Source organism: Myotis myotis, unplaced genomic scaffold (genome assembly GCF_014108235.1).
Source record: "Myotis myotis isolate mMyoMyo1 unplaced genomic scaffold, mMyoMyo1.p scaffold_m19_p_15, whole genome shotgun sequence".
Taxonomy (NCBI): Eukaryota; Metazoa; Chordata; class Mammalia; order Chiroptera; family Vespertilionidae; genus Myotis; species Myotis myotis.
In genome coordinates, this window is record NW_023416319.1 from 19,524,836 (window position 1) to 19,547,266 (window position 22,431).

Sequence of the window (22,431 nt, forward strand, 5' to 3'; positions counted from 1 at the left end):
TCCAGGGCCGCTCGGGGGCGGGGCCTCCTCCGCGGCCCGCAGGGTGGGGGGCCCCCGCGGCCCAGCGGGATAAAAGGGCCCCAGGCGCCCCAGGAGGCCCGTTAGCGCTGCTTCGCCGCAGCGCCCGCCCAGTCCAGTCCCGGACCATCTGCGCTCCAGCTGGTGAGCTCCCGCCTGACCCTGGCCCTGGGTCCGTCTAGCTGTCCTGTCTGTCTGTCTGCTTCCTTCTCTCTGTGGGTCTGCAAGCCTCTGAGGGTTCCTGAAGGCTGAGCTGGGAGGGATGGCGATCCCATGGATGGGGCAGCCTAGCTCCCAGTCGCTCGCCAAAGGAAGTCTCCTTTGCTTCCAGTGGAAGTCTCCAAGTTCGGGAAGCTTGGCCCCAGGCCCGCCCTGGCCTCAGGGTGCCTGCGCGTCTTGTTTGTGAGTGCGCTGAATGTAACCATGTCTCTGTCTTCTCACCGGGGAGGAGGCAGGGGAAGGGGCAAGGCAGGTTCAGATGTCACTCCTGTGACTTGGGGGACTAAGAAGCAGGGCAGAGCCAGGCTCTCCAACTAACCAGATCAGGGCTGATTAGGGAAGGGGAGAGGGGAAGGGGAAGGGCCGGCAGGGAATGCAGCCTGGGCTGAGGGCTTCAACTCCCAGGTGCTATGGGTGGACAGGTAGGGCTCAGAGACCATTTGCTGGCACTGCTTCAGGTCACATAATCCGTGATCCCAGGGAAGGTGTCAGAGCTGAGAGGGGAAGCCCCACCCCATTTGCAAAGAGGTCGAGTATCCCAAGGCTGGTGCCCACCAGAGCAGCATCCCCAATGCTACCTCCTGAGCACCCCTGGGCATTCCCAGTCCTCCCGAGGCGGGCAGGTGCGAGTCTCCTCCCGGCACCTGCACCAGGTGCCTCTCTGCTTCAAGCTGGCAGGGTCCTGGGTCTGTCATTTGTTTGCACTAAGTGCTGGCACCTACCCCAGTACCCTCACACCTCAGCAGGTCATAAATCAACCAGGAACAGGGTGGAATTTCATTCATTTCCCTGCCACCCGTCCTTCTCCCCCTCCTCCTCCAACCTCCATCCCTCACGCTACCAGCCTGGCTTCTGGAAATAGGCTGCCTGGGTTTGAGACCTGGTTGGGCAAGTTACTTAGCTTCTCTGGGCCTCATCTTCTCGTCTGCAGAGTGGAGATAAGTATTCAATAAGTACCTCTGTGTTATATAATTATTATTAACCCCCACTCCATCCTTCCTCTCACTCTGTCTCTTCCTTCCCTGGGAAAAGGGCGCCGTGTGAGGCTGTTTCCTTCGCTAAGGGAGGCTCCTCAGCCTGGTCCTCTTTCCTGTGCTCTGCCCTGGAGGACCAGCTATGGGAGACACTGTGGACACTGGCTGTGGAGGCAGGAAGCAAACACACCAAGTGCTAGGAGGACGGGGCCTAGGAGGGCTGAATGGAGGGGTAGCTTTTGAGCTGGGTGTTGTAGGAATCTAACAAGCTGAAGTAGAGGGAAAGGCCACTCCAAGTAGAAGGAACAGTGGGAGCCACGGCTTAGCGGCTGGGAATTGAAGGACACTTTGGGGAACGTGAGGAGACAAGTTGGGTGCGAGCAAGAGCTGCAGCGGGACCTGCAGTGGCAGGAGGGCTGGGAAGAGGGTGCCCCCTGCACCTGACTCCCCTGGGCAGCTCTCATGGAAGGGAGCTGCCCTGGCCTCGCACCCAGGTCCTGCAGCAGGAGCCCACCCCTGCCTCTAGGGCGTCCCCTTGGAGGGGAGGGAGCCAGTTGGTCCAGGACTGTCCACAGCTTCTAATAAGACCTCCATGATGCTGTGGGACATCAGCCACAGGCAGACCTGCCCAACCTACTCCACAGCCCATCAGAGCACGTCCTACAGAGGGGGACCCTCTAGTGCCACCCCCTCTCAGAGAGAGGAAGGTGCCTGACTCAAGTCACATAACACTTTGGTGGCAGAGTGAGGAACATCCTGACTCCTGGGATAGCAAGCAGTCTACTTTCTCAGGCCAGACTCCCCCCTCCTGAGAACATGGTCTCTTATGGTGACCACTGGGTCCTAACACCTTCCCATCCTCTCTCATCATCTGTGGAAGGCCCCTACCCACAGTGACTTCAGTTTGGCTCAGTCCCTAGCTGTCTACCTCCCCTTTAGGGGTGATGGAGGAGGGAAAGGGAACATCCCAGGCAGTGACAGAAACAGCTGGGAGTACCCCACCAGGCTTCTGAGTGGGTAGTGATGTGAAGAAACCAGTGTTTAGGTCTGGAAAGGAATTACAGGAGGGGCAGGGCAGGAAGAGACTTCAGCAGTGAGAAAGGGAGGGAGGCAACACAGGGCTTTGGGAAGTGGAGAGAGGAGATCCTGGGCTCAGAGGGAAAAGAGGCAAAGCTGGAAGATGTTGCAAGAAGGGTCCCAGGGACTTGCTGTCAAGTTAGGATGTGGCCTCCATTCCTTCTTTATCCAAAGAAGAGCTAGAACCAAACTATGGTGCTATAGCAGCTGTTATAGTTGCTGTTACTAACAGTTAATGTGTCAGTTGAGAGCTTGCTCACCTAAGGGTCAAGATGTATTCATTCATTTAACCTTGGCAAGAATCCTGCGAGGTAGGTGCTATTATTATCCCCATTTTACAGAGAGGAAACTGTGGCTCTGAGAAACTAAGCCTCTTGCCCAAGACCACCCAGACACCAAGGGACAGAGGTGGATTACGAGGCCAGGCAGTCTGGCTCCATCTGTACACTTGAGTGCTGAGCTATGCCACCTCAAATCCATGCAACCACGGATATTTCCTGGGTGCCACCTCCATGCCTACTCTATTCTGGGCACCAGGGGCACAACACAAAGTCCCTTCCCCTTTTTAGTGGAGCTTCGTTCTAGGGCCCACTCTACCCAGTCCTGGGCTGGCCAAAGCAGGCTGGGCAGCTGATGGCAGAGGGGCTGGGTGCAGCAAGGAATGAGCAATTCTCAGCAAATACCAGCCTGTGGGGAATAGAGTGGCAGGCCTCACCCCCACCCCCCCCCCACCCCCCGCCCCGAGAACGTGTTCTCTTATGGTGCAAGCCTGAACAGGGAGCCAAGAACCCAACTTTCTCCATCCACCGCTCCAGGCAGCCTCAGCCCCATCCGCAGCAGAGCCTGGCCATGGCCATGGAGGAATTTGGCACTGATGGCTGCAGACACTGACAGCTCTAATCCGCTGTAACCTTCTCCTCAATGCTCCTCTCCAAGCCTAGTCCCAGGCCCAAGGCTGCTAACACATGAGAGAGAGAGGATCAGCCCCAACCTCATCCCCGTTAAGGACTCAAAGAGCATCTGCTTACAGCCTCCTGAAGGCAGGAGCCCTCTCTCTGGTGGATGGTCACCGCCTAACCCTCCCAGGGTCCCTCACTTCCTGCGGGATGAAGGACAAACCCTTCGTGATACACAAGGCCCTTGATCTACTGGCCTAGCCTGTCCCTCTACCCTGTCCCCCCCTCTGCTCTTGCACCTCTTCTCCTCTCCCCTCCTTTACCCATTCTGTTCTCTGTACCTGAAATGCAGAGTTTTCCCATCTGGGAGAACTCATTCCTCTAACAAGGCCCTGGTGAACTGCCCCTTCTCAGAAAGCCTCCCCTAATTCCTCTTCTCTGGGCTTCATGAGAGCGGGGAGTAGCATTGACATCTTCACATCAGTGTCCCAGCACCTGACCTAATAGTTGGCCTGAAGCAAGTATTCCACAGATGTTTGTTGAATCCGTGTACAAATCACGCACCTAGCTGGACCTAGAGCAAGGGCGTAAGGATTTCACAGACTTCCCAGCTCAAGGAGATACTGGACAATACAGGGTGGGGCAAAAGTAGATTTAGAGTTGTGAATATGGGAAACACAGTTTATTCTTGTATTATTATTATTATTATTTCTTAATTATTGTATATTTTCCATACAAACAACTGTAAGCCTACTTTTGCCCCATGCTGTATTGGTTCAGCCTCCTCACTTTCAAAATACAGGATCAGGGCCTAGAGAGTTTAAAAGACATCCCCAAGTCACACAGCAAATGAGTGGTAGAGGCCTAGACTCCCCTCAAATGACCCTTTCTGCTCCAGCATCCCATGCGCCTTTTGTGGTGAGGGTGGTCAGGGTGTTGGGAATGTCAAAAGGCAGGTGAGGGAAGTTCCCCTGGAGTAGATATTTCTGGTCCTTGGGGTCTCCCCCATGACTCCAAGGGTAAGTCACCTCCTCTGTCTATATATATAAAAGCCTAAGTGACCAAACAACCGGTCGCTATGATGCACACTGACCACCAGGGGGTAGACGCTCAACCCGGGAGCTGCCCCCTGGTGGTCAGTGCACTCCCACAGCCAACCTCCTGCAGTCACTCCTCCTGGCCCGCTGGCCCAATCGGCCCCATTCGCCAGCCAGGCCGAGGGACCCCAGCTGTGCATGAATTCGTGCACCAGGCCTCTAGTTTATATATAAAACTGTATCAAGAATAACTGTTTACTGAGCACTTACCATGTGGTAGGCTTGTGCTATGCACTTCACATACAGTGTTTTATTTAACACTCACAACAACAGTGCAAGATAGGAATTATTATCCCCATTTTGCAGGTGAGGAGTTTGAGACTCGGTAAAGTTAAACTCAAGGTCACATGGCTAATGAGTGGTGGGTTTGAACCAAATTGACTAACCTCAGACTCAGTCAGTGCCAGCATACACACACGCACGCACACACACATATGCACACACTGGAGGGGCCCTGCCATGTTTTGTCTCTGCCTGAGACCAGAGGTAGGTGGTGATCATTGTCCTTTTGACTCATTCCCCAGGTGCCTTGGCCTCAGCTGTCCGTGAAGTCACCATGATGTGGTCCCCACCAGCTACCCTCTCCCTGCTCCTGCTGTGCCAGCTCCTGGGCCAGGCCCCTCTCAGCAGGTCGCAGTCGCCGGGTACCACGAAGCTGCGGCTGGTGGGCCCAGGAAGCAGGCCGGAGGAGGGCCGCCTGGAGGTGCTGTACCAGGGCCAGTGGGGCACTGTGTGTGATGACGACTTCGCTCTCCAGGAGGCCACAGTAGCCTGCCGCCAGCTGGGCTTTGAGGGTGCCCTGACCTGGGCCCACAGTGCCAAGTATGGCCCAGGGGAGGGTGAGTGACAAGCTGCCAAGCAACATGACAAGGAAATGGTAGTGGGCTTCTCTCAGGGGCTGGGCTCTCTGAGGCTCCTACAAAAAAACATCCCACCCGTCCTTTAATTCCCAGCCCAATGACCTCCTCCATGAGGCCAGTCCTGAGTGCCTCAGCTGAAGTGCCCCCTGCTCTGAGCCTCCCATTCTTGCTTGCAGTGAGGCCACCACTATTGCCATGATCACAGCCCCTCAACTAACTTCCTTGAACATAGTGATTGGCACACAGTGGGTGCTTAACAAATGTTGTTGCATGACTAGATTAATGGATGAATGGGTGAACAGGTTAATCTAATTACTAGACCGATCTGGCGTTTTCCAAAAAGATTCTACAGAACCTGATGCCAAGAGGAGGCAGTAAGCAGGTTATAAATAAATCCCAGGAGAACCAAATCCTCTCCTCTCTCCACCCCACTTTCTGCTTAGAGTTTAAGAGGAAAGTCTGTAACTATCCAGGAGGCACAACTCATGGCCTGTCTCTCTGTGCTTGCCCCTGAGCACCACCTGTCTGTCCCCTCCCCCTCAGGACCCATCTGGCTGGACAATGTGCGCTGTGTGGGCACAGAAAGCTCCCTGGGCCAGTGCGGGTCTAATGGCTGGGGTGTCAGTGACTGCAGCCACTCAGAGGACGTCGGGGTGGTGTGCCAACCCCAGCGCCAGCGCGGCTACCTTTCTGAGAGAGTCTCCAATGCCCTTGGGCCCCAGGTGAGGAGGCTTTTCAGGCCCTGGTCTGAGCCAAGCATTGGGTCAGGGGACAGGGAGCCTCCTGGTAATGAACCTGGAGGAGAAAGGGGAAAGAGAGCAGAGCCTGGGCTGAGAAGCATCCTGGCCCCGACTCCTGTTGGTGCATGGACAGAGGGTCCCAGCTTGGGGGCGGGGGGGGGGGGGGGGAGGCCAGGGAACCAGAGGCTGGGCCTGCTGGGAATCACTGAAGCTGCTCCCCATAAGGGAGGCAGCAGCGGGGCAAGGGGCTGCCTCACCCACAAGGCCTGGCCACAATTGCTGCCTCTTCCCGGCACAAACAACCCCGAGCTAAAAACAGCCCAAGTCAAACAACAGGAGCAGGCAGGGCAGGTCCAGGCTCCTACCATCCTCTGCCAGAGAGCCTATATGCTGCAGGCCAGGATGGGGGCTCGCCATGGTCTAAGTCACCCCGGGGCTAAGGTGGGGGTCTCCTGGGCCAAAGGATCCTGTTGGCTGTCTCAAGGTCTGGCCATCCTCAGATCTCCCTAGTGGAGGAGGAAGGCTCTTCTATGCCTGGTGGAAGCCCCCCAATTCCAAGAGCTCCCATCCTGACCCCAGGGAGGGTGCAGACCTGCCTGCTTCCCTCTAGAGCAGCGGTTCTCAACCTGTGGGTCGCAACCCCTTTGGCGGTCAAACGACCCTTTCACAGGGGTCGCCTAAGACCATCCTGCATATCAGATATTTACATTACGATTCATAACAGTAGCAACATTACAGTTATGAAGTAGCAACGAAAATAATTTTATGGTTGGGGGTCACCACAACATGAGGAACTGTATTTAAAGGGCCAGAAGGCTGAGAACCACTGCTCTAGAGTGAGGAAAGGACCCTAAACACACCAAGGTTCTGCCTCATGCTCATCACGTGGCCTTGGATGAATGCCTCCCCCTGTCTGGGCCTCAGTTTCCCGGCCTGTCCTGTGAGGGGGCTGTGTAGGGTGATCTCTAAGCGCTCTGAGCCCCAACTCCCCCAACGAAGACCTGCAGTGGGCTCAGCGGGGCAGGAATCCCGGCCCACGGTGCCCATGCACCCTGCAGGGCCGGCGGCTGGAGGAGGTGCGGCTCAAACCCATCCTTGCCAGTGCCAAGCGGCAGAGCCCGGTGACCGAGGGAGCCGTGGAGGTGAAGTACGAGGGCCACTGGCGGCAGGTGTGTGACCAGGGCTGGACCAGGAACAACAGCAAGGTGGTGTGCGGGATGCTGGGCTTCCCCAGTGAGGCGCCTGTCAACAGTCACTACTACAGGTAGGAGGTCAGCTGGGGGAGGGTGTGGGGGAGGTGGGCTTGCGGGGCAGGGGCATGTGTGAGTGCGTGCGTGTGACACACGTGGGACCTGGCAGAGGTCCGTGAGGTTGTCAGGGTTGGGTGTGTCTACGGCAGGTCATGCAGTGGGTGTGGGGACTGGGAGGGAAACAGGCCCAAATGAGGAATGTTCCTGGATCTCCTGGGTGATGGATCCCACAGAATAATTAAGAGGAAGGTGAGGATGAACGTTGGGAGATGCCTAGAAACAGCCAGAAACTAACCGAAACAAAGAATAGCACAGAACACTCCCACATAAAAACAATGGGATGTAAAAGTGTGTCCCCGATTTACAAAGTAGACTTTACTGAAGAGCCTTACAATGCTGCCCGCAAGGACAGACCTCTTGAGTTCTGGTCTCAGCTCTGCCTGCCTAGCGGTGGGGCCTAGGCAGGGCACCTGAGCCTCAGCTATCCAACCTGCGAGGAACTGTCTCACCTTTGCCCAGTGAATTTCCTCAACTCTCATCCAAGCCAGGCCTCAGCTGGGTTGTGTGTGAGCAAGGCGTGGGGTGGAGCACAGACATAAAATCCTCTGTCAGAAACGTGACAGCTGTCGCAGGATTGCATCAGCCCGTCTGCGGGCCAGGCAGCTCTCCCAGCTCTGTGGGGTGAAGACTGTTCCTCCTCAGGGGAGGAATCTCCCACAGCACAGCTGAGCCACCCGCCCTTGCCGTCCCCAACCACTTTTAGTCGCTCTGTCCTGTGACTCTGACTTAGATGACCCTGGTCCTGAGGACCCACTCGATTCCAGCCTTGGGGTGACTGACATGGGGGCCCCTGACTCCCCACCACCTAGTAATTGCACATCTGGGCCTGGCTGACTTGCTTACCACCCATGAGGAGGGCAGCCCTGATTATAGCCTCTGGGTGGGCAGCCGCCACCAGCAAGGCCTTCAACCTCCACCTGTCCCCAGAGGACCTCTTCCCTGGGTCCCTTTTTTCAGGGTGCTCCCTAAAGGCGCCCCTCCAATTGGCATGGGGAGAGGGCAAGCTGGGAGCTGCCTGCCCCGGGGGGCACCCAGTGCAACAGAGACCCTACATTGGGATTGATACGTCAAGACAGCATGCTGGGCCCTGCTTTCCTTCCCTGTGAAATGGAGGTCATGGATATCTGTGAGGTGGTCGCCTCTCAGGGCTGCTGTGAAGCTCAGCACTGAGATAGGACCTGTGGGCAAGTTTTTAAACTGTGAAGTCTCAGGTGCAGACTCAGGGACAACTGGGAGGAGCCAGGGTGACGGGTAGGACTTCTGCACCCACTCCACTCCCCACTGTTTTCTCTCCTCCAGGAAAGTCTGGGATTCGAAGATGAGGGATCCCAGGTTTAGGTGAGGAGTGTACCCTTGGGGAAGGGTGGCAGAGGGTTGTGGCAGGAAGGGCCTCCCTCCCCTCCCTGCTCCCCAATGTCTTGCCTTCCTGAGTCCTGAGCTTCCCTCAACCCCTCCCCCACCCGCAGTCTCCCTGTCTTCCAGGCTGAAGAGCTTGGCCCAGAAGAATTCCTTCTGGATCCACCGGGTCAACTGCCTGGGGACGGAGCCCCACATAGCCAGCTGCCAGGTGCAGGTGGCGCCAGCTCGGGGCAAGCCGCGGCCGGCCTGCCTGGGTGGCATGCACGCTGTGGTCAGCTGTGTGGCAGGGCCCCGCTTCCGCCCTCTGAAGGCCAAGCCTGGACGCAAGGAGTCCCGGGCAGAGGTGGGTCCCGGGTGCCTGCACCTGGCAGGGAGGCACAGGCCCCTTTTAGCAGCACCCTGCCTTTGGGAAGGATGGGTGAGAAGTCCAGGACAGGCAGGAGGAGGGACAGTGGCCCCTATCCCCTATCAAGGAGGGGTCGGTGCACAGAGTGGTGGTACCCTGGATGTATTTAAAAGGGACCGTTTATAACCCTACCATAAATGGAAGACTGACATCACCTGCTATGAATAGAAGGTAACCATAAAAACAGTAATTACATTGTAGCTATATCCCATATTGAACCTGAGCCTGGCCCTTTGTTATAAAAAGCAATGAGCAAGTGCTGGTGAGGTGGTACAGACAGGGCAGGGCAGCACCCAGGAGGTGGTCTCCGGATGAAAGGAAGGAAGGGAAGAGACTCACAACGGAAATAGCTTCCCCACTCTGTGAGACAGTTTAATTAATGCCATGTCCCTGCATGTCTCTAAAACCACTCCACGGATCCCTTTGGGAAGCGTTGATCTAGTTCGGCCCCAAGGGACACAGAAGCAGAGGCTGGCGCGAGGCAGGGACTGGCCTGGTGACCAGGTGGCAGGGTTGTGAAGTGCAGGGACCCGCTCCTAAGGCCCTTTCCTCAGAGCTGGACTTTGTTCTTACTGTCATATCGTCGTGGCTCTTAGGGAGGTTGAGAAAAACAGCTTATTCGAGATAATAGTTATGGGCAGAGTCAGTGTCTCTGCCCAGCCTGTAGGGCTCAGCCCGTCCCTCCTCCTTCGCCCTCCCTGAAGCTGTTCTTGCCCAGCAGGAGCCAAGGGTGCGCCTCCGCTCCGGGGCCCAGGTGGGTGAGGGCCGGGTGGAAGTGCTCAAGAACCGCCAGTGGGGTACAGTCTGTGACCACGGGTGGAACCTCATCTCCGCCAGCGTCGTGTGCCGCCAGCTTGGCTTCGGCTCTGCTCGGGAGGTCCTCTTTGGGGCCCAGATGGGCCAAGGTGAGCGAGGAGGTCTGGGGTGGGGGGTGGGGCCTGGGAGTGCTACTGGTCCATTCCTTGGTGGTCCTGGGGTGCCCGGGCCCAGGACAGAAACTCCCCCCTCTGTGGTGGGGCTGCAGAGGTGGAGCCCCAGTGGCATTTCTCTCCCTCCCTCTGTAGGGCTGGGGCTCATCCACATGAGTGAGGTGCGCTGCAAGGGGTCTGAGCGGACCCTCAGTGAATGCCCCGCCCTGGACGGGTCCCCTAATGGTTGTCAACATGAGAATGATGCTGCTGTCAGGTGCAATGTCCCAAACATGGGCTTCCAGAATCAGGTGAGCTCAGGCCTGGGCATGGCCTCGGGCTGGGGACTGGGGAAGCCCTCAGATAGCCCCAGGACGCCGCATGGAGCCAGGGGGAGGGGTTGGCGAGAGGCAGCTAGTGCTCCTGCTTTGGGCCCAGCTGGCCTTGCCTGGGAGCCAGCCTAGAGAGCCTCGCCTCTCCCGAGTCTGCCCTGGCCTGGCCCACAGCCCCTCAGGACAGCGGGAACTCTAGGTGGCTGTCCCCTCCCATTACACTCTCTCTGGATCCCTGTAAAGTTGAGGTGAAAGGTGCAGAGGGCGGAGGGCTGCAGGGCTGTCAGCTGGGGAGTGGCACTGGGAGGCTTCGAGGGTGATCGGAGTTCACTGTCATGCTAATGTGGACGGTGGGCAAGTCTCTGAGTCTCTGACCTTGGTTCTCTCTTCTGTAAAATGGGCAACTGTCTCACAGGGTCACTGTGAGTGGGACGGTTGGTATGAAATCCTCAGCAATTGGCGAGTTGCCATTAATGGTAGGATTTCAGATAGAAGGAGGGCAAGTACTGGAAAAGGAGCCCCGGGAACAGGCGCTTGAGTCATATTTCTCGAGCAGACAGGGACATTAGGGCGAACCCAGAGAGGGAAGTGTCATGTCAGGGCAGCACAGCGAGCTGGCCTGCAAATCCCGAGCTCCCCCTCCTGAGGCCACCCTGCTTCTCACACACCTCTGACCATCGCAGGTGCGCTTGGCTGGCGGGCGCAACCCCGAGGAGGGTGTGGTGGAGGTGCAGGTGGAGGTGAATGGGGTCCGACGCTGGGGGACCGTGTGCAGTGACCACTGGGGGCTCACCGAAGCCATGGTGACCTGCCGACAGCTCGGCCTGGGTTTTGCCAGCCATGCTATCAAGGTAGGTCCCTGTCTTGCTCCCAAACTTCCTGTGCTAAAGCTACTAACCATCCATCCATTCATTCATTCATTCATTCAACAACTAATTACTGAGTGAAACTGGGCGAATGTAATGCTGGGTGCTGGGAATGCTGTGGTGAAGACAGATCCTTCCTCATAGAGCAGTCAGCCCAGGGAGGGAGACAGTCATTAACACAACGTTCACACAACAGACACATGATTGTGTCTGCAGAAAGACAAACAGAAGTTAGGCCGAGGAGCTGGAGAGGAATAAACAGCCCATGCAAAGTCCTGTGGCCAGAGGAAGCTCCTCTCTGCAGCGGAAATCAGGGAGCGGGGTGTGGCGAGTAAGGGCGAGTGATGTGAAGGGTGAGGGTGGAGGAGGCAGGGGCAAGACCATTCAAAGCCTACAGCGCAGATTTTTAAAAGATTTCTTCCTTGCTCTTTGGCAAACAGCAGGGGTGGGGACTAATGTGACTACAGGGAAACATGCTCAGGAAACAGTGTTGCCGTAGCCCAGGTGGGAAATGATGCTGGCTGGGACCAGGCAAGTGGCAGTCCTGGTAGAAACAAGTGGATAGAGTCAAAAGGTATCAAGGCAACAAAGTCAAGAGGCTTTAACTGCAATGGGCAAAACTCTTCAACTGCACTGTGCTGGCTACCGGGCATGCTGGGCACACCTCATCTGGCAAACCGGGGCCAACCCTGAGCACAGCCGGCCATCTGGGGCTGGGAACTGGGACAGGCCGCCTGGGCGGGCAGGAAGGGAACAGGACCCTCCTCTTCAAAGAGCTGAGGGCTGCCAGGTGGGAGAGGGATGGGAGCAGGGCCATGGGATGTGGAAGCCGCAAACAATGTATTTCTGCCTCGCTACATGGAAGAAATGGCTATTATCAGAGGGGTCCAAAGTGGCCTGGGCTGCTCCATCACTAAAGGTTTCCAGGCGGAGGCTGGGCACCGCATGGTGGGGGTGTTCTGACAGGTCCAAGCCATAGATGGGAGTCAGATGACTCCAAAGGTACCTCTCAACCCTGACTGGGTGATGCTGGCTGTTTTCTTAGGACACCTGGTACTGGCAGGGGACAGCGGGGGCCGAAGAAGTGGTGATGAGCGGGGTGCGCTGCTCAGGCACAGAGCTGGCCCTGCAGCAGTGTCAAAGGCACGGACCAGTGCACTGCCCCCAAAGCACGGGGCGCGGCTCAGCGGGAGTCTCCTGCACAGACAGTGAGTAAGAGAGGGCCCATGGGGCCGTGGGGCAGGCAGGCCTGGCTCCCCCCAAAGCAAGCCTACACCTCTCTCCCTCAGGGATGGCTCTGAGGCTGGGTGCTATCAAGGTAGGTCCCAGCTCCAGGTCAGCAGGGTGGGAGTGGAAGGAGGGCTGGACTTGGAGTACCAGCTCTGCCAGTTATCAGCTGTGTGTGGCCAAGTCAGTTCACACAGGGTGGCCAACTCTGCCCAGCCCATTCCATGGAGTCATTGTGAGAATTAAAACAGAGAATGTGTGTAAATATAAGGATATACAACAGTGTTTTCCAATGTTCATATCATGACTAACAGTTAAAAAAGAAAAAGAAACAGAATAGAAACCCACAGAATGAGTTACATTTAGTAAGGGCAGTATTTTTCTTGGAATTACGTATATGTGTACTAATGGCATGACATATATTTCTTACTGCAGTTTGTAGTAAGGGAAAAGTTTGAAAGCTGTTGTGGAGGGTACATAAATGTGCGGACATGTGGGCCTCAGACTCCCTGTGTATTCTCCTGAGCTCTGGGATTCACCCAAAAGGCTACAGGCCAAGGCCATTCTCAGGCATCAGTCCGTCCCACGCACTGATTCTGGGGGCAGCAGCATCTGTTTGACATCTGCCGACCAGGTCTGTGCCAGGATAACTACGTATATCTAGTCCAAAGGCTAGAGGCTGGCACCAACCCAAGTGGCCTCTTGACCTTCTTCCCAACCAGGCTTCAATGCCAAGACATCCTTAACCTTGTCAGTGAGCTTTAGGGCTTTCTCTGTCCAGTGAACCTGGAAGAAAACTGGGCCTAACAGCACACCCTGCCCTGCAGGGTGATGGGACACCGGGGTGAGCCTACACCAAGGCTCACGGCACATTGGGGGCCTGCTCCCCACTCACTCCCTTTCTGGGAATGACAGCTCTGCTCCTGAACACACTCGAAGCTTCACAATAGCTTAGCACAGCCTCCTGCTGCCTCTGTGGCCACCCTATTAGTCCTCTGTGATTTTTCTCATTTCTTTCTTTCCTTTACTCTCTCTTCTCATTCTCTCTGAAAGCTCTCTCTCTTTCCTTTGGGACACACCCTGACTCTCTCCAAAACATACCCCAGGAATTTCCAGTGCATTTTTAGTGCTAGCACAGGCATCATATAGCCACCCAGCCGTTTCCCCACTCCCACCCTCAGGGCGTGTTTCCATCGCAGGGTAGCCAGCACACAGGCTCACCCATATGATGCCTCTGCCAAAAATCTGAACTGGAACCCTGTTTTTGCACGACAAGCATTGAGAACAGGCAACTTTTCTCTCTTGATGTTACATGGCAACAGCTGTGGATCTCCACATCTGTGTTGTCACACGCGAGGGACAGCAATGAGAGGAGGATGTGGCTTCCCAGGAGGGTAAGAGCCGCTGTGGCAGGAAGGGAGCGGGAGAGGCACTGAGCAGTTTATCAAGACACAGGCTCCAGCACGTGAACTTTTATGCACAGAAAAGCACCAGAAATGGCCATGATGCCTCAGAGGGGAACGCATAGGATGCCCTGGTATGAACACCCATGGGAGCGATCAGGTTAGAACAGAGATTGTGGAGAAGGCGCAGGCCTAGGAACTGCAGCAGAATGAACCAGAATGGTAGATCAGGAGCAGGCTTGGAGATTAACCCTCCCAATTGCCCCCCCTTCCCCTCCCCCAACCCTTACACTGAAGGAACTGAGTTCCAGAGAGAGTGACTGAGCGGAGGTAACCAAGCAGTGCTTACTGAGAGGTTATCGGAGCTAAGCGACACAAAGGCAGACAGGCTGAGAAGCATTTTACAAAAGAAATACTAGCTTACATCAATTACATGCCTATCGCAGCCCAATGATCTAAGCACCTTACAGGTATTATGGCATTAATATCGCTATTATTATCCTCATCTTCCAGATGAGGAAAATGAGAGACAAAAAGGTTAAGCAATTCACAGAGCTAGTTAATGGTGTAGCCAGAAATTAAGCCAAGACATGAACCTAGGTGGCCTGGTCCCAAAACCAGCAAGCTTAACCTTGACACTGTAACTGCCTCCAGGGTTAGGGCAATGGATTGTTCCTTTGTGACTAGAACTCACATCTCCTGACTCCTAAGCCACCCTACCCTTCTGGGGTCCCCAAAAGAGCTTAGTCTGGGGGCAAGCCTACCAAGGGAGCCCAAACAGCTGCCTTCCAACCTGTGCATCCCCACATGCCCTCTGCGTCCAGGTGCTCCAGACCTTGTGATGAACGCCCAGCTAGTGCAGGAGACGGCCTACTTGGAGGACCGCCCACTCAGCCAGCTCTACTGCGCCCACGAAGAGAACTGCCTCTCCAAGTCTGCTGACCACATGGACTGGCCCTACGGACACCGGCGCCTGTTGCGCTTCTCCTCACAGATCTTCAACCTGGGCCGGGCTGACTTCCGTCCCAAGACAGGCCGCCACAGCTGGATTTGGCACCAGTGCCACATGTTAGTGACTGCCGTGCCATGACTCTACAGGGACAAAGAGCAGGGGCCAGGGGCCAAGCCTGCCTGGCCTCAGGCACACTTTCCTGGGAGGGGTGCGCGCTCTGGGTAAGAGCCTCCTTCCTAGAGGCCTTACTGACCTTGCCTCCAGGAGGCAATAGGGAATCCCAGCAACATCAGCTCACCCTCTCCATTGCTCTCGCCAGCCCTGGATGTGCCCATGTTGATGGTGTTCATGGGGTCCATTTCCCACAGTAACATCCAACAGAGCCATTACTGCCACCAGGGCTGGTCTCTGTTAGGATGATATTGGACAATTTTTCTATGTGGGACCTGAGGCCTTGTCTTTAAAAGCCATGTGAAGTGGGAACTCCTAGAAACCTGCAGACCCAAAATAGACATCCCATTCAGGATGCTGGCTCTGCAGGAAAAGCTTGCTGGTTTCTGCAGCAGCAAAGCAAGGTCCCCAAAGAAGAGCTAAAAGGAGACAATGAACATTCTTTCCTATCAGGAGTCCCCAGCCCAGACAGGAGGAGAGACAATGCCTGTGACAAAGCAGAATGGAAAAGTGGCTTTTTTTCTTTAGGACAGGGCCGTGGGTGGGGAACGCTGAGAGGAATGGGCAACCACTCGGACTTGGCCTTGTGAGATAATAAGCTCCCTTCCTTACAGCGTGGAGAGCTGTCATTAGAACTGGATTGGAAACAATGGTAGCAATTTCCCAGGCTGACAGGGAGCACAGTAAGCACCCTCTCAGCAGCTCAGCTCCTAGGCTGGTCCCCTGGAAGTGCCCCTTCCTTCCACCTCCCGATCAGGCCTTGAAGCCAGGCCTGGCCTGTGGAGGCTACCAAGGCAGAGACTTCACTTCTCACTGGGGTAAGACCCTAGGTAATGGGGCAGCTGTGCCTTGCTGCTGGGCAGGGGAGCCAAGAAGGTAGGCCATATGTCACTAATCTCGGGTTTGGGAGAAGGGCACTGCCCTGCTATTATAACATTCTCCTCTGGGTAATGATGGGGCCTAGTCCTCAATCTTCCCTGCCAACTTCTCCAGAGAGGACCCTCTTCTGTTGCTGCTACACTGACAGCTCTGCCCCTTCCGCAGGCATTACCACAGCATTGAGGTCTTCACCCACTATGACCTACTCACTCTCAATGGCTCCAAGGTGGCTGAGGGGCACAAGGCCAGCTTCTGTCTGGAGGACACAAATTGCCCTGCAGGTATGTGGCTTCCTGTCAGCATATCCGCTTCCTGTTATAGTCATCACCCTTCCTGGGGTCAGGTTCCCCTCTGCCCTGCTCAATAGCCCCTGGCACCTAGGGACTCTGGCTTGGCAACTGTCAGCACGCAAGGCATTTCAAAATGATCGATTCCCTACCTTCTGAAATCTTAGGTGGAAGGTCTCTCCTTCCTCTGCATTCCCACCCCACACTTTGTACCAGCTTTAAAATACTTAACACTTTCCTATTTCAGATAATAGTTGCAGACCTGTCTCATCTCTGCTAAATTCTTTGAGGGCATGGATTGTCTGATTCCCATTTGCATACCCACAATTCCTAGCCCTTAGGAAAAGGCATGGTAAACACTGGCTCCTGAGGGATGGATGGACGGAGGGACAAATGTAGCTCAGTAGAGCTGGAATCTTCCAACCACATTTCCTAGGCCAAAAAGGCTTTCCACTAGAGCAGCGGTTCTCAACCTGTGGGTCGCGACCCCTTTGGCGGTCAAACGACCCTTTCACAGGGGTCGCCTAAGACCATCCTGCATATCAGATATTTACATTATGATTCATAACAGTAGCAACATTACAGTTATGAAGTAGCAACGAAAATAATTTTATGGTTGGGTCACAACATGAGGAACTGTATTTAAAGGGCCAGAAGGTTGAGAACCACTGGACTAGAGCATCCAAAGGAAGAACCTCTGTCTCAGATGGGGTTTGTTGCAGTGCTGGATCTCTGGCTGATACTGAGGCAGGTTAATCTGACTGCATGTAAGACCTGCTTGGTAAGGCTAGTGTGAGACTATATGATAAAGTATGTGAAAGACCTAGCAGAGTGCGTAGTCCCAAATGCCTAAAGCAGTGCCTCAAATAACGCAGTACCCTTCCTTACAGGACTGCAGCGGCGCTACGCATGTGCCAACTTTGGAGAACAGGGAGTGACCGTTGGCTGCTGGGACACCTACCGGCATGACATTGACTGCCAGTGGGTGGATATCACAGACGTGGGGCCCGGGGACTACATTTTTCAGGTAAGGGGGCTCATGGGACTCCCCACAGGAAGTCCATTTCCTCCAGATGTTCCAATGCTTCCCTGCGGTAAAAGAGTATCATAAGGTCAAGGTCTCCCACAGGCCTGGCCCTCGAAGAGGCTGTGTGTGCTGCAGGGGAAAGAACACTGACAGGATCCGGAGGGCCTGGGTTCGAGTCCTGATTCAACAGGCAGTCACAGCTTCTCAGTCGTGACTTTTCAGTCCCCATTTGTAAAATAGGGACATTCATGTCTACCTCCTGGGTGGCTGTGAGGATTAATTAAAGAATATAAACATGCTTTGTAGAACTACACAAAATGTAAAGGTTATTCCAGTCACTAGCAACTCAGGAGTCAAATCACCAGTTTTCAGCTGTCCCCTCCTCTCGCTCCAGGTGGTCGTGAACCCCAAATACGAGGTGGCAGAGTCTGATTTCTCCAACAACATGATGCAATGCCGTTGCAAATATAATGGGCACCAGGTCTGGCTGCACAACTGCCACACAGGTAACTGCGAGCCACCAGGGGACCAGCCCTCTATGGGCTTGGGGAGCTGGAAGACTCCAAATGGACTGTGTGACTTGAAGGTGTGTGTAAAAGGCTGGGTGTGGAACAGAGCTGAATTTGACGCCTTCACAGGAAGATTTGCAGAACAAACTAATCAGACTACCAAGCCTCACCCAATAGCTACTTCTTTCTATATCCCTTTGTCCTAAGGCTGTTTGGATTGTAAACGGGTTTCCATCTGTCCTAGAGTCTTTCCTGTTACTCAAGCCATGTCAGGATTTCCTTATTCCAGTTGATTACTTTTCCCTCCCTTTCATATGGTCTTTATTAGTGGCCTCCGTCGTAAGCTGTCTCACAGGCAAAAGTAGAAGTCCCTCAGATCTGCCTCCAGCTGTGATTACTGCTTGCCAGAAAGGGACCATGCACAACAGGGCGCAGGGCAGTTGTGGGATTGGCAGTTTCAGACAAAAGAGGAAGCAATGATCCAGTGGGGACAGAGTAAGGAGGTGGTTGCTCTACTTGTCTATGAAGAAAGGGAGCAATTCCATCTTAAAGTTTTAAAAAGGTTGTATTTGCTATGGGCTGTGTGTTCACATCCACACTTGTAGTATGTGGGGTGGGGCAGACTTGTCCATTCAGTTAACAAACATTTACTAAGACCTCCGTCTATGTTGAACACTCAGCCAGGCACTAGAAACATATATAGGAGATGCACAGTTCATTGTCAAATAGGGCAAGCAGACATGCAAATAGATAACCCCAATACTACTGAGTACCCCAAACTGGTATGAACTAAATGTTGAACAAGCAGAGACAGAAAGCAACAACCCAAAGGAAGTGATGTTTGAGCTGGGTTTCAAAGGAGGGACAGAAGTCAAGGAAGGGAGGAGGAGGAGGAAGAGCATAGGATTTGGCTTATAAAAGGCTTCTTTGAGTCCAAATTCAACTCCAACCACTTTATCTGTAAGACAGTGAGGAAGTCACCACCTCAGAATCTTTCTCTATTGTACTTCAAACCCACTAAGGTTGACTGCAGAGGGTTGTGATGGTTCCTGCTAATAAAATACTTTATCCAGTGGGCTTCTGGGAACCATGAATAAATTATAGTCAAGGGGGCAAAAACATCAGATTTATGTTTCAAAAGATATCTGATAACAGATGGAAGACAATGAGAAGAGGAAGAAGAAATAGCTAAGGTTTGCATGTGTGTGACTGAGTCAACTTCGCAGCCATTCAATGAGACAGGAGTGTGAGGAATCAGGAATTGGAATCTGACGCTGTGCATATGGAGACAGCAGATCCTCCACAATGCTGGCAGCAGGCTGCAAGGCACAGGACAGTGAGGAAGGAAAGAAAAACAATGCCGTTCTAGTCAGTATCCCTGCAGAAGAGACAGCATGCTTGAATGAGAGTTGAAGTTATTTAATAAACAGACTATTTATAGAGGTGCGAGTAAGACTAAGGAAACAAGGGGCATTGAGACATTCAGGGATAAGCCAAGAGTGGAAAACTATCCACCTTTAGGCTTGAAGGGGAGAGGGTATCCTGGAGCCAGATGAAAGCTAGAGCTGTGGATGAGGGAGAACCTGGCCGGGAGTTACAGTAGACCATCACTGCCACAACAAGGGAAGAAATACCCACCTTCTCTCCTTCCACCCCCTCCATCCCTGGCTGTTGCTTTCCACTGACCTAAATCAACCAGAAACCAGAGGATGAGATCAGGGTGAGGCAATCTAGGGGTCAGTTCTCCAGGACACAGAGAGGACAAATCAGGGTAGAGACTGAATCTGGAGGGGGCAAAGGAGAGTAACCAGCACAACTGTTTCCATCCAATAGCCTATTTATCCCAATGTCCCTGAAACCACACACCTGTCGGTCTGTTTCTATAGAATGAATTGGGGTCTGTGCCCAGGACCAACCTGATGTAAAGCATGAGGTCAGCAGAATGTCCGTGTGTTTGTGAAGCTGTCAGGGAAAGGATGAGACTGTGGTGGGTTGGTCACTGACCTGTTTTCCTTTGGCCCACAGGAGATTCATACCGAGCCAATGCAGAGCTCTCCCTGGAGCAGGAGCAGCGTCTGAGGAACAACCTCATCTGAAGCCATCACTGCACATTGCCAGCTGCTGCCCACACACCAGATACCTCAGCTTATTGGAGCCGTGCCCTTCACAGAACCCTGACTCAGAGGGAAATGGGCCAGTGCCAAGGGGCGCCAAGAATTGCTCAGGAAGCCTTTTGATGGCAAGATCACCAAACCAGGATGGTACTGCTCCCTTGGGATGGCTCTAGGCCTGTCCCCTAAGGGCCTTTGGTCTATGGACTATGACTCTCCAGGCTTTGTGCAGCTAAGCTCTTCTTGCATAAGGAGACCCAATCTTTCTTGGATTTTGGCCCTGAGTTCCTGGGTCAGGAGCAATCAGTTCCTTGGGGATGGACTATGGTCCAGTCCCCCACCTTAAATAGTGCTTTGCACATGTCTTGGAGGAGAAGACAGGGGCAATACACAGGAGGTGGGGTTAGCTCTCTGCAAGCAGATCAAAGCAACACAATTTGTGTCAATGTCACAACTGGCAGAGAAGTTTGTGAATTCATTGCCTTGCTTGATCTGTATCTCATTTAGAACTCACCTGCCTACTCTGTTCCTTAGGGCCCTTACCTTTATCCTACTGTACATATTGGTGTTTCTAATATCCCTGGAAGTGTAGGCCTCAGGCATCCCCTTATCTCCTGATGGGCCAACACCACCAGTTGCTGAGTGCTTGAGAAGGGGCAAGATTTGCAGAAGTGACCAGACAGGGCCTTCCTGCAGAGCAATAAAAGAAAAAAAGCAGAAAGTCTGCCAAGGAAAAACTATGTGCCATATACCTGGGCAGGCAACAAAATGTCCCCCTCAAGATCACTGTGCATCTCAGGAATGGCCTAAATTTCAGGTCTCAACCAAGTTTCTGAAGGGAACTTTGCATTGAATACGTTTTTGCAATGGAAAGAGCATCAGTCAAATAAGCCACTCATCTCTGTAGGAATAAGAAGACAGGTCTGGTAGAGTGGGGGAGAGGAGACTATGAGGGAACATTTAATTTAGTTAACCCTAAACCTAGATTAAGACTAAATCTAGGAAAGGCCACCATCCCTTCTTGATGTAGCTACAATATGCTCTTGCTCAGGTAGTATAAAATCCCAGGGTCTTCTTGGACATGATTCTTATCTTTTCTCCACTTAGACACACTTAAAAGATGATCCTTACAGGTCTGACAGCCCAGTGCCAATAAAGGTTTTTCACTATTGACTGTTACAAAAACAAGGCTGACTGTGATTCTTTGTAGTTCGCAGTGCTCCAACTTCACTCCTTTCACTCCCACTGAGCTGATGACCAGGCTGCACAGGGCACACAAGGCCCCACTACATTTCTCTGATCAGATATCAGCCTACTGTCTGCTTCCCAATTCCCTCCCCAGGCTCAGTGCTGAAACATGGGTTAGAAAGGTTAAGGGATGAAAGGTAGGCGGCAAGAAGGTCAAGCCCAGGGACTGTAAACTTTTATAACTGAGGCTGCAAAGTCTAAATAAATGGATGCAGATTTACAATAGTGTGTCCCACTCTTGCTCCCCCCTCCCCATATCATGAGTGCCACCCCCTCCTTAGAGAGTAAAAAGGGACGTGCTCTGGGGTACACTCTATGAATACAAAGACATGCTTTCTTCCTTCTCCTCTACCTTCTCTCTTTTCAACTCCCTCATCTCCTTCATTAGGCAGAGGGAGCATTATATTTTGGCACAGCAGTTTAGGTAAACAAGGGAAGGACTGATTTCCTGTTGGAGCCAGCAAACATCTCCCAAACAGTAACAACATTATACTCGCACATGCAGCTAATGGTCTGTGAAAGAATGTGCAGCTAGTGGGGGAGCATGCGGTGACTGATGGCTAGATTCAGGCAGGGAGGTTACCCACAGGTTCTGGCTGGATCCAGTTTCCAAGAGAGCCAGAAAAGTAGGCCAGGCAGTCAGCCACCAGCTCTGGTCTCAGTCTTGCTGCCCACATCACATGTTTGATAGGTGCAGCCAGTTTTAATTCTTGGAAAAAGCTATACAAGGGTTGTCCTGTTACACCTGAGTTGAAAGGGAAGGGCATGGGAAGACTGGTGGCTGGCATGACTTATAACTAGATGAGGAATGTTAACAGAATACCAACCACCAAATTCCAGACAAAACCAAAAATGTCAGAAGACTTTCATCTCAGCATACTTTAGTCTCTGAGAAACTAAAGTGCTAGGAACTTCAGAAGCCTACATTATTTCTACTCTACAAAGACTTTTGCTCTATGCAGAGCATATCCAAACTCAAGGGGAAGGTACCTTTTTACTATAAATTCCAATAATCCTGGATGCAGACATTCAACATACATGAAGCAACATATATACATAGCAGAGTGCATTGTGTCTTCTCAAACATCTAACAAGAAGCCAGTGGCAGCTACAGGGTGCTCACCAGTTAGCTCAGCTTGTGAAGGCATGGTTTAGATACAGCCAAAGATTTTATTCCCATCTGGTCAAGCTCAATGTAGTCCATGCTGGGCCATGGCAGGACCTCTTACCTCTAGCCAGTATACATCAATCCCAACTACTAGAAAAAGATAATGAAAAACACACTCTCTACTAAGGGTAGAAGCAGTAGCACTCTACAGTTTTCAATATTGGCTAAAAAGAAAAAAATAAGTCCTTTCTCTGGGTCTGGTTATAAGGATAAATCTGAAAGTTAGAGATGGATGGTTGTTAGCTGGGGGAAACAAAGAAAAAAAAGCACAAGCTACTAGCCACCTAGTATAAAGCATTAGAGAGAAAACAAAAGTAACTTCTAGCAATTATGAGGACTACAAGAAAACTGGGCAATAAACATGGGGCAGTGTTACTTTTAATAATG

General features: G+C 53.2%; 1 protein-coding gene across 1 annotated transcript; it reads left to right on the plus strand.

Annotated features, from left to right (window-relative positions):
* Positions 1-80: 80 nt before the first annotated feature.
* Positions 81-20,813, plus strand: LOXL4 (lysyl oxidase like 4). The gene is made up of 15 exons (XM_036336406.1): positions 81-162; positions 4,806-5,120; positions 5,685-5,863; positions 6,940-7,145; positions 8,491-8,529; positions 8,674-8,893; positions 9,678-9,861; positions 10,021-10,175; positions 10,880-11,047; positions 12,108-12,270; positions 14,517-14,760; positions 15,860-15,975; positions 16,872-17,008; positions 17,403-17,514; positions 19,543-20,813. The coding sequence occupies exons 2-15, from the start codon at positions 4,838-4,840 to the stop codon at positions 19,611-19,613; spliced, it is 2,277 nt and encodes a 758-aa protein (XP_036192299.1). The 5' UTR covers positions 81-162; positions 4,806-4,837; the 3' UTR covers positions 19,614-20,813.
* The last annotated feature ends 1,618 nt before the right edge of the window (positions 20,814-22,431 follow it).

Excerpts from the sequence above, each read along its gene's own strand:
- LOXL4 (XM_036336406.1), top strand. The coding sequence starts at position 4,838 with ATGATGTGGTCCCCACCAGCTACCCTCTCCCTGCTCCTGCTGTGCCAG. Across the intron at positions 7,146-8,490 it reads GTCAACAGTCACTACTACAG|GAAAGTCTGGGATTCGAAGA; the intron begins GTAGGAGGTCAG and ends TCTCTCCTCCAG. Across the intron at positions 17,009-17,402 it reads CCGGGGACTACATTTTTCAG|GTGGTCGTGAACCCCAAATA; the intron begins GTAAGGGGGCTC and ends CTCTCGCTCCAG.